Genomic DNA, 13303 nt, shown 5'->3' on the forward strand with positions numbered 1-13303 from the left:
TAGAGCTTTAACTTGCACTCACAGATGTAGCGACAAACTATATTTAGTGACAGTGGTTTTCTGAAAGGTTCCTGAGCCAATGTGGTGATATCCTTTAGAGATTGTTGTCGGGTTTTGATACAGTGCCGTCTGAGGGCTCGAATGTCACGGTCATTCAATGTTGGTTTCCGGCCATGCCGCTTACGTGGAGTGATTTCTCCAGATTCTCTGAACCTTTTGATGATATTATGGACCGTAGACGTTGAAATCCCTAAATTTCTTGCAATTGCACTTTGAGAAACGTTGTTCTTAAACTGTTTGACTATTTGCTCACGCAGTTGTGGACAAAGGGGTGTACCTCGCCTCATCCTTTCTCATGAAAGACTGAGCATTTTTTGGGAAGCTGTTTTTATACCCAATCATGGCACCCACCTGTTCCCAATTAGCCTGGACACCTGTAGGATGTTCCACATAAGTGTTTGATGAGCATTCCTCAACTTTATCAGTATTTATTGCCACCTTTCCCAACTTCTTTGTCACATATTGCTGGCATCAAATTCTAAAGTTAATGATTATTTGCAACAAAAAAAAATGTTTATCAGTTTGAACATCAAATATTTTGTCTTTGTAGCATATTCAACTGCATATGGGTTGAAAATGATTAGCAAATAATTGTATTCCGTTTATATTTCCATCTAACACAATTTCCCAACTCATATGGAAACAGGGTTTGTAATTGGAGACAATAGGCAATTGTGAGTGTTGTGTTAGCTTGCCCAAACCTCAGGGAACCTGCTCAATCAGAATATGTTATTGTACGATTTGGGGTCAGTGGAGGACCAGCAGTATTTCTTCTCACGCAAACCCTGCAAGCAAACTGTTATGCTTGCGTGTGAGTCCTAATAAACAAATAGTCACTACAGAGACATGGGGAGAACGCTATCACACTCTCATCATCTCAGGCTTGCATTTTATCCTCCACGTTGCTTAAAGAGTGAAAGAAAACGCTATAATTTTCAGTCCGGCACGCACAGAACACATAATCATATGATCTTGTTTCTATTCAGTACCCAAGGGGGTGTAGCTCATCATAATTTGTCTGTGCGCTCTATTTAGTTTTACTTGTTTGTTTCCGATGTGGAACCACTCCCTCCTTCTTCTGTACTTTGACAGTGGTGCCGATGACCTACTGCCAATCCTGTCCTTTGTGGTTCTGCGCTGTCAGTGTCCTCAACTGGTCTCTGAATGTGCTGCCTTGGAGGAGTTCATCCATGAAGGGTGAGTCCCCATAATGGAAAAAACATACATAATTTCACATAAAAGAACACTAGGGCTGTTTTCAACTCAGGATTTTCATAGTCAATTCTGTTTTGTTAGATTTTGCCCATAGTTGACATAGTTCAGTTCAATAAGTATAAAACGTTTTTTTTTTTCTATGCTAGCTTGTATGCTAACACGTATGCTAACGATTGCAGAACTAATGGGCATCCCCACAAATAAAAACATTTGTGAGTTTTTCGCATCTCAAAAAGGCTTAACAGCTTTTTAAAAAGTTAAACGTAATGAAAAAACAAAAGGCAAAAACAAGTACCGTATTTTTTGGATTATAAGTCGCAGTTTTTTTCATAGTTTGGCCGGGGTTGCGACATATGTGTGAAATTATTAACACGTTACCGCAAAATATCAAATAATATTATTCATCTCATTCGCGGAAGAGACAAAGAAAATGTCAGCAATTGTCACACACACGTCAACCAATAAGAATTCGGCAGGGGAGGGTCATGGCAGAAGTGCATTGTGGGTCATGGGATGCTAACTGCTATATGCTATCTGCTGCTGCCGTAGCTATTAAAATGGATCATTTCATCGTTGGAGGTAACTTATAAAAACTGAGAAGGGCTGAACAAAAATGGCACCGAAAAGGAAATCATGTACTGCAGATTACAAGCTGGACGTAGTGAAATATGCGGCAGAAAACGACAAGAGGGAGCGGTGCATACCTTTGGAGTTGGCAGAGTTGTTTAGAAGCGACATCGAGGAAGAAGATTCCATCGGATTTATCGATTAGGAGTGACAGATTGCTTGGTAAACGTATAGCATGTTCTATATGTTATAGTTATTTGAATGACTCTTACCATAATATGTTACGTTAACATACCAGGCACCTTCTCAGTTGGTTATTTATGCGTCATATAACGTACACTTATTCAGCCTGTTGTTCACTATTCTTTATTTATTTTAAATTGCCTTTCAAATGTCTATTCTTGGTGTTGGATTTTATCAAATAAATTTCCCCCCAAAATGCGACTTATACTCCAGTGCGACGTATATATGTTTTTTTTCCTTCTTTACTATGCATTTTCGGCCAGTGCGATTTATACTCCGGAGCGATTTATAATCCGAAAAATACGGTAATAGTAGCCCCACTATTTATTGATTAACGTGGACCCTGACTTAAACAAGTTGAAAAATGTATTCGGCTGTTACCATTTAGTGGTCAATTGTACAGAATATGTACTGTACTGTGCAATCTACTAATAATAGTTTAAATCAATCAATCAATCCATATATGCACATATATACAATACAACCTTAAAAATGATTTTAGCCTTTTTAAACACATATCCCTTTTTAAATTCCCTCCTCTTCTTTCCTGACAATTTAAATCCATGTTCAAGTAAATTTATTTTTTTTATTGTAAAGAATAATAAATTATTTTAATTTAATTCTTCATTTTAGTTTCTGTTTTTTCGATGAAGAATATTTGTGAAACATTTATTCAAACTTGTGATTAAAATTCCAAAAATATATTCTGGCAAATCTAGAAAATCTGTAGAATCAAATTTAAATCTTATTACAAAGTGGATTTTAACCTATTTAAAACATTTCATCAAAATTTTAAAATTAATCTTAATCAGAAAAATTTACTAATGATTTTTCATAAATTCTTTTTTAAAGTTTTTCAAAAAGATTCGAATTAGCTAGTTTTTCCCTTAATTTTTTTCGGTTAAATTTTGAATTTTAAAGAGGCGAAATTGAAGATAAACTATGTTTCAAAAAAAATTTTTTCATTTTTTTCGTGTTTTCTCCTCTTTTAAACTGTTTTTTTTTCTATAATTTATTCTCTCCAAAAAACCTTCCGTAAAAGGAAAAAAAATATACGACGGAATGACAGACAGAAATACCCATTTGACCCATTTATATATATATATATATATATATATATATATATATATATAGGCTTCACGGTGGCAGAGGGGTTAGTGCGTCTGCCTCACAATACGAAGTTCCTGCAGTCCTGGGTTCAAATCCAGGCTCGGGATCTTTCTGTGTGGAGTTCTCCCCGTGAATGCGTGGGTTTCCTCCGGGTACTCCGGCTTCCTCCCACTTCCAAAGACATGCACCTGGGGATAGGTTGATTGGCAACACTAAAATTGGCCCTAGTGTGTGAATGTGAGTGTGAATGTTGTCTGTCTATCTGTGTTGGCCCTGCGATGAGGTGGCGACTTGTCCAGGGTGTACCCTGCCTTCCGCCCGATTGTAGCTGAGATAGGCGCCAGCGCCCCCCGCGACCCCGAAAGGGAATAAGCGGTAGGAAATGGATGGATGGATATATATATATATATATATATATATATATATATATATATATATATATATATATATATATATATATATTTATTTAAGGTAAATTGAGCAAATTGGCTATTTCTGGAAATGTATTTAAGTGTGTATCAAACTGGTAGCCCTTTGCATTAATCAGTACCCAAGAAGTAGCTCTTGGTCTCAAAAAGGTTGGTGACCCCTGACCTACATCGACATTTTATATACACACTGCAAGTTCAAAACCCAAAACCAGTGAAGTTGGCACGTGGTGTAAATGGTAAATAAAAACAGACTACAATGATTTGCAAATCCTTTCCAACCTATATTCAATTGCATAGAATGCAAAGAGAAGATACTTAAAATTCGAACTGGTAAACTTTATTTTTTGTCAAAAATTAGCTCATTCGAAATTTGATGCCAGCAACATGTTTCAAAAAAGCTGGCACAAGTGGCATCTAACACAATTTTCCAACTCATATGGAAACGGGTTTTGTACATAAGGATTGTGTGAATGATAGGCAAAATTGCATAAAAAGTGCAGTTCCCCTTAAAACGTATCAAACCGAACAAATAAGTAATCAAAGTAACAACTTAAAGATACAAAGCAAATCATCTTTTCACTGAAACCAATACAAAAAAGCTTGTGTGGAACACGTTCCCTTGTGGATCATTAGAGTTTGTCCAAGTAAATGTTGTCAATGATTGATTGATTGATTGATTGATTGATTGATTGATTGATTGATTGATACTTTTATTAGTAGATTGCACAGTTCAGTACATATTCCGTACAATTGACCACTAAATGGTAACACCCGAATAAGTTTTTTAACCTGTTTAAGTCGGGGTCCACGTTAATCAATTCATGGCGTTATCAACCTTACAAAAACAGAAAATAGCTGACGGCTCTGCTACAAACTGAAGGTAAAACAAGTATCTTGCAAGAGATAACTTGTGTCTTACTTTAAAAGCCTACTGAAATGAGCTTTTCTTATTCAAACGGGGATAGCAGGTCCATTCTATGTGTCATACTTGATCATTTCGTGATATTGCAATATTTTTGCTGAAAGGATTTAGTAGAGAACATCGACGATAAAGTTCACAGCTTTTGGTCGTTAGTAAAAAAGCCTTGCCTGTACCGGAAGTAGCAGACGATGTGCGCGTGACGTCACAAGGGTGAGGGCTCCTCAAATCCTCATATTGTTTATAATGTGAGCCTCCAGCAGCCAGAGCTATTTGGACCAAGAAAGCGACAATTTTCCCATTAATTTGAGCGAGGATGAAATATTTGTGGATGAGGAAAGTTAGAGTGAGGCAAGAAAAAAAAAGAATAAATAAATAAAGTTAAAAAAAAAGGCGATTGCATTGGGAGCGATTTAGATGTTTTTAGACACATTTACAAGGATAATTCTGGGCAATCCCTTCAATCAATCAATCAATCAATGTTTATTTATATAGCCCTAAATCACAAATGTCTCAAAGGACTGTACAAACCACTACGACTACGACATCCTCGGAAGAACCTTATCTTTCTATTGTGTTGCTAGTGTTTTGGTGAGTTAAATAGTACCCGATAGTTGGAGGGGTGTGTCCACGGGTGTGTGGACGCCAGTCTCTGAGGGAAGTCACGAAGCTGCAGCAGGACAGAAGTTCCGCTGATCTACTGTAAGAGGCGACTTTTTACCACAATTTTCTCACCGAAACCTGCCAATTGACAAGTGGTCGGGAACCATGTTCGCTTCTCCGCTCTGATCCATAGTAAAGGTTCACCTCTGGGAATTTTAAACAAGGAAACACCGTGTGTTTGTGTGGCTAAGGGCTAAAGCTTCCCTCCTCCATCTTTCTATTTTGACTTCTCCATTATTAATTGAACAAATCGCAAAAGATTCAGCAACACAGATGTCCGAAATACTGTGTAATTGCACGATGAAATGAGACGACTTTTAGCCGTAAGTAGTGCTGGGCTAATATGTCCCCTCCAACCAATACCGTCACGCGTCATCATTCCGCGACGTTTTCAACAGGAAACTCCGCGGAAAATTTTAAATTGTAACTTAGTAAACTAAACCGGCCGTATTGGCATGTGTTGCAATGTTAAGATTTCATCATTGATATATAAACTATCAGACTGCGTAGTCGGGAGTAGTGGGTTTCAGTAGGCCTTTAAAAAAACAGTACGGCTATAAATGATAGCAAACCAATAACATATTTATGTGAATTGCCAGGCAAAACCCAACCAGTGTGCTACAAGTTTTGTTTCTGTCCATCACTTTTTATTAACACTTATTTCTCTGTCCCAGCTATTTGATTGGCGAGGAAGGCTATTGTTTGACTTCCATGCAGAGTGCTTTGGCCTTTGTGCAGTCGCTGCATGTAGACGGCGTGGACCCTCCTGCAGAGCACTCCGTTTGAAACAGGTAGATGATATTCTCATTCTTTTGTGTTGGATTCATAAGCAAAACATTGTATCCAGTACAGCAAATACAATATATTTGATCAACTCAACAAATGGGACAAATACAGTAAATCCAATGGGCACAACTGTAATCCAGTTGAAGGGAATTGACTAGAAGTAATTGTACACAAGAGGTTGCTTTTTTGTTTTTATTTAAATTTGGTTCAAATGAGATGATATTTTATAAAAGTGTACTTTCGTCATTTGACCATGAATGCCCTTCTGAGGCTCAGTTTTTTTGTCTGTTTCAAAACCACATTTGCACACATTTTATTTAAAGGAATCCAAGTGTTTTTTTTGTTTTTAATTGCTTCTTATTGTTTGAAAGAAGCGTGTCTTGCGGATGAAAAAAACGTTTGCAATATTTATCTGGCATGGTTTGTTAAGACATCACTTATATCAATGTTCAGTATAATAATAATAGTTATAATATATTTAATATAAGGACTGAGTAAATATTTCAATTCTAATGAATTGTGTACTGGCTCAACTATAAAACACAATTTGACTGATGTTCATGTCAAAACATTTTGAAAAGGTCATTTAGAATGTAACACAAAAATAAAGTCTATATGTGAGGTGGCGACTTGTCCAGGGTGTACGCAGTCTTCCGCCCGAATGCAGCTGAGATTGGCTCCAGCACCCCCCGCGATCCCAAAAGGGACAAGCGGTAGAAAATGGATGGATATGGCTGCTTTTTGTTTTGTTTTTACAATTCAAACTCTGTGCATTATGCAAATTATTAATTGTATATGAATTCTGTAACCTTCTTGTTCTTTGTTAAACAATAAACAATAAATGTGTTTGGGTCAATAAAGACAAGATTATGTTTTTATGGTTTTAGAATTTAACTTCCATTGGGGGATGAAGTGTGAAATAATAAATCTTTTAGATACTGAATAAAAAGAATTATACAAATATTAAACATTACCTTAAAGTTGGAAATATATCAAATAATTAATTATTTAATTAGAACATCTTAATTATGCAATGATAACATAATTAAAAAAATTGTATAGTTATATTCTTTTAAGCTTTAAGAAAATAAAGCTATGAAATATTTCCTTGTAATCTACAAAATACATTGAATTAATATTTTTATTAATCAAATATCATATTAAATACATAAAAAGTATAAACAATTAAATGTATTTGTAAATTAATCTTAAATCGTAAAAATACTCAGTGTTAAGCTTATTAAAAGTACACATTGAATATCAACTCAATAATACTTAAAATAATCAAAAATATACTTTCAATTAAGTTTTACAGTACTTAATTAAAAATACATTAAATAAACAATTACAATTTTTTGAATAGTACAATATTAACCTGTAATTAAAAAATGTAAAAGTAATTCATATATTTTATTTTCGAAACTCAAATATTCAAGAATACAAATGTACAAAACCCAAAACCAGTGAAGTTGGCACGTTGTGTAAATCATAAATAAAAACCGAATACAATGATTTGTGTATTATTGCCCGAGGCATGGGTAACTTACACATCTGTGACGGCAAAATTAATGCTGAAAGGTACATACAGGTTGTGGAGCAACATATGTTGCCATCCAAGCAACGTCTTTTTCATTGACGCCCCTGCTTATTTCAGCAAGACAATTTCAAGCCACATGTTACAACAGCGTGGCTTCATAATACAAGAGTGCGGGCACTAGACTGGCCTGCCTGTAGTCCAGACTTGTCTCCCATTGAAAATGTTTGGCGCAATATGAAGCCTAAAATACCACAACGGAGACCCCGAACTGTTGAACAACTTAAGCTGTACATCAAGCAAGAATGGGAAAGAATCCCACCAGAAAAGCTTCAAAAATTGGTCTGCTCAGTTCCCAAAGGTTTACTGTGTGTCGTTAAAAGGAAAGGCCATGTAACTCAGTGGTAAAAATGCCCCTGTGCCAACTTTTTTTGCAATGTGTTGCTGCCATTAAATACTAAGTTAATGATTATATGCAAAAAAATTGAATTTTCTCAGTTTGAACATTAAGTATCTTGTCTTTGCAGTCTATTCAATTGAATATAAGTTAAAAAGGATTTGCAAATCTTTGTGTTCTGTTTTTATTTACCATTTACACAACCTGTCAACAATTAGCTCTGAGGTTGTGCTTTTACTGTCGACTTTAAAGTCTGTGTGCTATAAAACAAGTAAAACATCAATTCTATCTTTGTTTTCCAATTTTGGTTGAAATCATGTGCCTTTTGAGTCTAAGGTACAAAGAAACACCTAAAATATTGAGAATGTGAAAAAAAAATCCAGGAATTCACATTGTAGGAATTTTAAAGAATTTAATAAAGAATGTATTAAAAGTTCTATTTTGGTTTCATCTGACCACATGACATTCTCCCAATCCTCTGCTGTATCATCCATGTATCCATTTTGGTATAAACTCAACTCGTTGTGTTTGGAGGAAGAAGAATACTGAGTTGCATCCCAAGAACACCACACCTACTGTGAAGCATGGGGGTGGAAACATCATGCTTTGGTGCTGTTTTTCTGCTAAGGGGACAGGATGATTGATCCGTGTTAAGGAAAGAATGAATGGGGCCATGTATCGTGAGATTTTGAGCCAAAACCTCCTTCCATCAGTGAGAGCTTTGAATGGTTGACCAAATACTTATTTTCCACCATAATTTACAAATAAATTCTTTAAAATTCCTACAATGTGAATTCCTGTCTCTCACAGTTGAAGTGTACCTATGATGAAAATTACAGACCTCTGTCATCATTTTAAGTGGGAGAACTTGCACAATCGGTGGCTGACTAAATACTTTTTTGCCCCACTGTACTTCAATGTCATTGAGGTAACATCACTGTAGTGCAGGGGTCACCAACCTTTTAGAAACGAAGAACTATTTCTTGGGTACTGATTAATGCGAAGGGCTACCAGTTTGATACACACTTAAATAAATTGCCAGAAATAGCCAATTTGCTCAATTGACCTTTATATATATATATATATATATATATATATATATATATATATATATATATATATATATATATATATATATATATATATATATATATATATATATAAATAAATGGGTCTTTCTGTCCGTCATTCCGTCGTAAATTTTTGTTCCATTTACAGAAGGTTTTTTTGTAAAGAATAAATGATGAAAAAAACACTTAATTGAACAGTTTAAAAGAGGAGAAAATACGAAAAAAAATACAAATTAAATTTTGAAACATTGTTAATCTTCAATTTCGAACCTTTAAAATTCAAAATTCAACTGAAAAATATGAAGAGAAAAACTAGCTAATTCGAATCTTTTTGAAAAAATTAAAAAATGAATTTATGGAACATCATTAGTAATTTTTCCTGATTAAGATTAATTTTAGAATTTTGATGACATGTTTTAAATAGGTTAAAATCCAATCTGCACTTTGTTAAAATATATAACAAATTGAACCAAGCTATATTTCTAACAAAGACAAATCATTATTTCTTCTAGATTTTTCAAAACAAACATTTTAAAAGAAATTCAAAAGACTTTGAAATAAGATTTAAATTTGATTCTAAAGATTTTTTAGATTTGCCAGAATATTTTTTTTAAATTTTAATCATAATAAGTTTGAAGAAATATTTCACAAATATTCTTCATCGAAAAAACAGAAGTTAAAATTAAGAATTAAATTAAAATGTATTTATTATTCTTTACAATAAAAACAATACATTTACTTCAACATTGATTTAAATTGTCAGGAAAGAAGAGGAAGGAATTTAAAAGGTAGATGTATTTAAAAATCCTAAAATCCTTTTTAGGTTGTATTTTTTTCTCTAAAATTATCTTTCTGAAAGTTATAAGAAGCAAAGTAAAAAAATAAATGAATTTATTTAAACAAGTGAAGACCAAGTCTTTAAAATATTTTCTTGGATTTTCAAATTCTATTTGAGTTTTTTCTCTCGTAGAATGAAAAATGTCGAGCAAAGCGAGACCAGCTTGCTAGTAAATAAATACAATAAAAATAAAAGAGGCAGCTCACTGGTAAGTGCTGCTATTTGAGCTATTTTTAGAACAGGCCAGCGGGCGACTCATCTGGTCCTTACGGGCGACCTGGTGCTCGCTGTAGTGTAAACTAGAGATATTAACCGGCAGATAAATGCTTTAAGATGTGATATCGGAAATTATCTGTATCGGTTTCAAAAATATCGGTATTGGTTTCAAAAAATAAAATGTATGACTTTTTAAAACGCCGCTGTGTACACGGACGCAGGGAGAATTACAGAGCACCACTAAACCTTAAAGGCACTGCCTTTGCGTGCCGGCCCAATCACAAAATATATACGGCTTTTCAAACCCAAAAGTGAATGCAAGGCATACTGGTCAACAGCCATACAGGTCACACTGAGGGTGGCCTTATAAACAACTTTAACAGTGTCACAAATATGCGCAAACCAAACAACAATGACAAACACATTTCGGGAGAACATCCGCACCGTAACACAACAGAACAAATACCCAGAACCCCTTGCAGCACTAACTCCTCCGGGACGCTACCTCCTCCTCATGCTCCCACAGGGAGAGCATGTCCCAAATTCCAAGCTGCTCTTTTAAGGCATGTTAAAAAAAGTAATGCACTTTTTGACTTCAATAAAAAATATGGCAGTGCCATGTTGGCATTTTTTTCCATAACTTCAGTTGATTTATTTTGGAAAACCTTGTTACATTGTTTAATGCATCCAGCGGGGCATCACAACAAAATTACACATAATAATGTGTTAATTCCACGACTGTACATATCGGTATCGGTAATTAAGAGTTGGACAATATCGGGATATCGGCAAAAAAGCCATTATTAAACATCCCTAGTGTGAACTACATTTATTTCATGTGATATACACTGTACGTTTTACATTGCTAGCAGGTCTGTGTTTTCTTCTCATCCCGCGTGTTTGAAGGTTGCAGAAAGAGTGCATATTTCCACATAAGTTGTTTGTATTCAGACAAGGCAAACGCAAAAACAGTGAAGTGAATTAATTAACTCATATTATGTTCTACATATAGTAAATGTTTATATACAGCTTGCAGAAAGCAAACAACCAATTTTAATTAAATAGTGGTATTTTGGTCTGAGCACATATTAAGATAAGGCCCCTTAGTTTGATATTTGCAGGTGGATTGGATCACTCTCCGTAGGAAACGAAGCTCTAATTGGGACTACAGAATGCTAAAGTGATAACCATATCCTTGAGAAAAGACTACCTGTCTAGCTCAACGCCAACATTTAAGGTATGACTTAGAGCAGTTGTTTTCCAGACACTTACACACGAACATCTCCTTTTATGGTTAGGATGTGCTCGCCTGACTTAGCACATACAAACAGAGACAGGAGGTAGGAATATTAAACTGATGGTTAGGCTTCTTCTCGAGAGGAGTCCTTCATATTTGACCTGACATTCTCCCAGGAACTGTGTAATGACACTCGTTTGTAATAAAGCAACGTTTGGTTCAGTACAGCGTCTCTGACGTCTCTTTTGATCCAGCTATGTAGCAATGAATGAAAGAATAAGATCGAAGATACAAGCGGCCGAAATTAGTTTCCTCAGAAGGGTGGCTGGCATCTCCCTTAGAGATAGGGTGAGAAGTTCAGTGACCCGAGAGAGACTCGGAGTAGAGCCGTTGCTCTTTCGCTTGGAAAGAAGCCAGCTTAGGAGGTACAGGCATCTCGTGCGGATGCCTCACGAGCGTCTCCGTAGGGAGGTCCTCGTTGCACGTCCCACTGGGAGGACACCCCATGGCAGGCCAAGGACCAGTTGGGGGGATTACATCTCCTCTCTGGCCTGGGAATGCTTCGGAATCCCCCAGGAGGAAGTTGCTAATGTTGCTCTGGAGAGGGAAGTCAAAGGGTCTCTATTGGAGCTGTTGTCTCCTCGACCCGATTCTGGATAAGCGGTTGAAAATGGATGGATGCGGCCGTGTTGCCCTTCTGCCCGGGCGAGGGTGACAAGACCAGAAATACACTTAAATAGCTTTCAGGAAAAGGCCATCTTGTTTTCCGAGACGTCATTTGTGACGTCATTCCCAGCCTCGACTTCCCACTTCCCATGTACAAACCCCGTTTCCATAGGGGTTGGGAAATTGTGTTGGATGTAAATATAAACAAAATACAATGATGTGCAAATTAGTTTCAACCCATATTCTGTTGAATATGCTACAAAGCAGCATATTTGATGTTCTAACTGATAAACTCTTTTTTTTTTTTTTGCAAATAATCATTAACTTCAGAATTTGATGCCAGCAACACGTGACAAAGAAGTTGGAAAAGGTGGCAATAAATATTGATGAAGTTGAGGAATGCTCATCAAACACTTCTTTGGAACATCCCACAGGTGTGCAGGCTAATTGGGAACAGGTGGGTGCCATGATTGGGTATAAAAACAGCTTCCATGAAATGCTGAGTAATTCACAAACAAGGATGGGGCGAGGGTCACCACTTTGTAAGCAAATTGTCGAACAGTTTTAGAACAACCTTTCTCAACGAGCTATTGCAAGGAATTTAGGGATTTTACCATCTTCGGTCCGTAAAATCATCAAAAGGTTCAGAGTATCAGGAAAAAATCACTGCACGTAAGCGATGATATTACGGACCTTGATCCCTCAGACGGTACTGCATCAAAAACCGACATCAGTGTGTAAAGGATGTCACCACACGGGCTCTGTAAAACTTCATAAAACCACTGTCAGTAACTACAGTTGGTCGCTACATCTGTAAGTGCAAGTTAAAACTCTACTATGCAAAGCATAACCCATTTATCAACAACACCCAGAAACGCCACCGGCTTCGCTGGGCCCGAGATCATCTAAGATGGACTGATGCAAAGTGGAAAAGTGTTCTGTGGTCTGACGAGTCCACATTTCAAATTATGTTTGGAAACTGTGGACGTGGTGTCCTCCGGAACAAAGAGGAAAATAACCATCCGGATTGTTATAGGCGCAAAGTTCAAAAGCCAGCATCTGTGATGGTATGGGGGTGTATTAGTGCCCAAAGCATGTGTAACTTACACATCTGTGAAGGCACCATTAATGCTAAATGGTCCATACAGGTTTTGGAGCAACATATGTTGTCATCCAAGCAACGTTATCATAGACGCCCCAGTTTATTTCAGCAAGACAATGCCAAGCCACGGGTTACAACAGCGTGGCTTCGTCTTAAAAGAGTGCGGGTACTTTCCTGGCCCTCCTGCAGTCCCAGACCTGTCTCCCATCGAAAATGTGTGGTGCATTATGAAGCGTAAAATATGACAGC

At 36.4% G+C, this 13303-nt stretch overlaps 1 protein-coding gene across 5 annotated transcripts in view; it reads left to right on the top strand.

Moving 5' to 3' along the window:
- LOC133568188 (VPS9 domain-containing protein 1-like) overlaps positions 1–13303 on the top strand; it is a 90908-nt gene that overhangs the window by 69041 nt on the left and 8564 nt on the right. Inside the window, exons 15-17 of one of the 5 annotated variants that reach the window (XM_061919945.1) lie at positions 1153–1257; positions 5883–5999; positions 11157–11511. In XM_061919945.1, coding sequence (XP_061775929.1) covers positions 1153–1257; positions 5883–5994 — 217 coding nt within the window. In that variant the 3' untranslated portion in view covers positions 5995–5999; positions 11157–11511. Of the gene's footprint in view, positions 1–1152; positions 1258–5882; positions 6871–8459; positions 8695–11156; positions 11512–13303 lie in introns of those variants that run through there. The other 4 variants (XM_061919944.1, XM_061919946.1, XM_061919943.1 and 1 more) reach the window with 4 other exon arrangements.

This window comes from Nerophis ophidion, linkage group LG14 (assembly GCF_033978795.1).
Source record: "Nerophis ophidion isolate RoL-2023_Sa linkage group LG14, RoL_Noph_v1.0, whole genome shotgun sequence".
Taxonomy (NCBI): domain Eukaryota; kingdom Metazoa; phylum Chordata; class Actinopteri; order Syngnathiformes; family Syngnathidae; genus Nerophis; species Nerophis ophidion.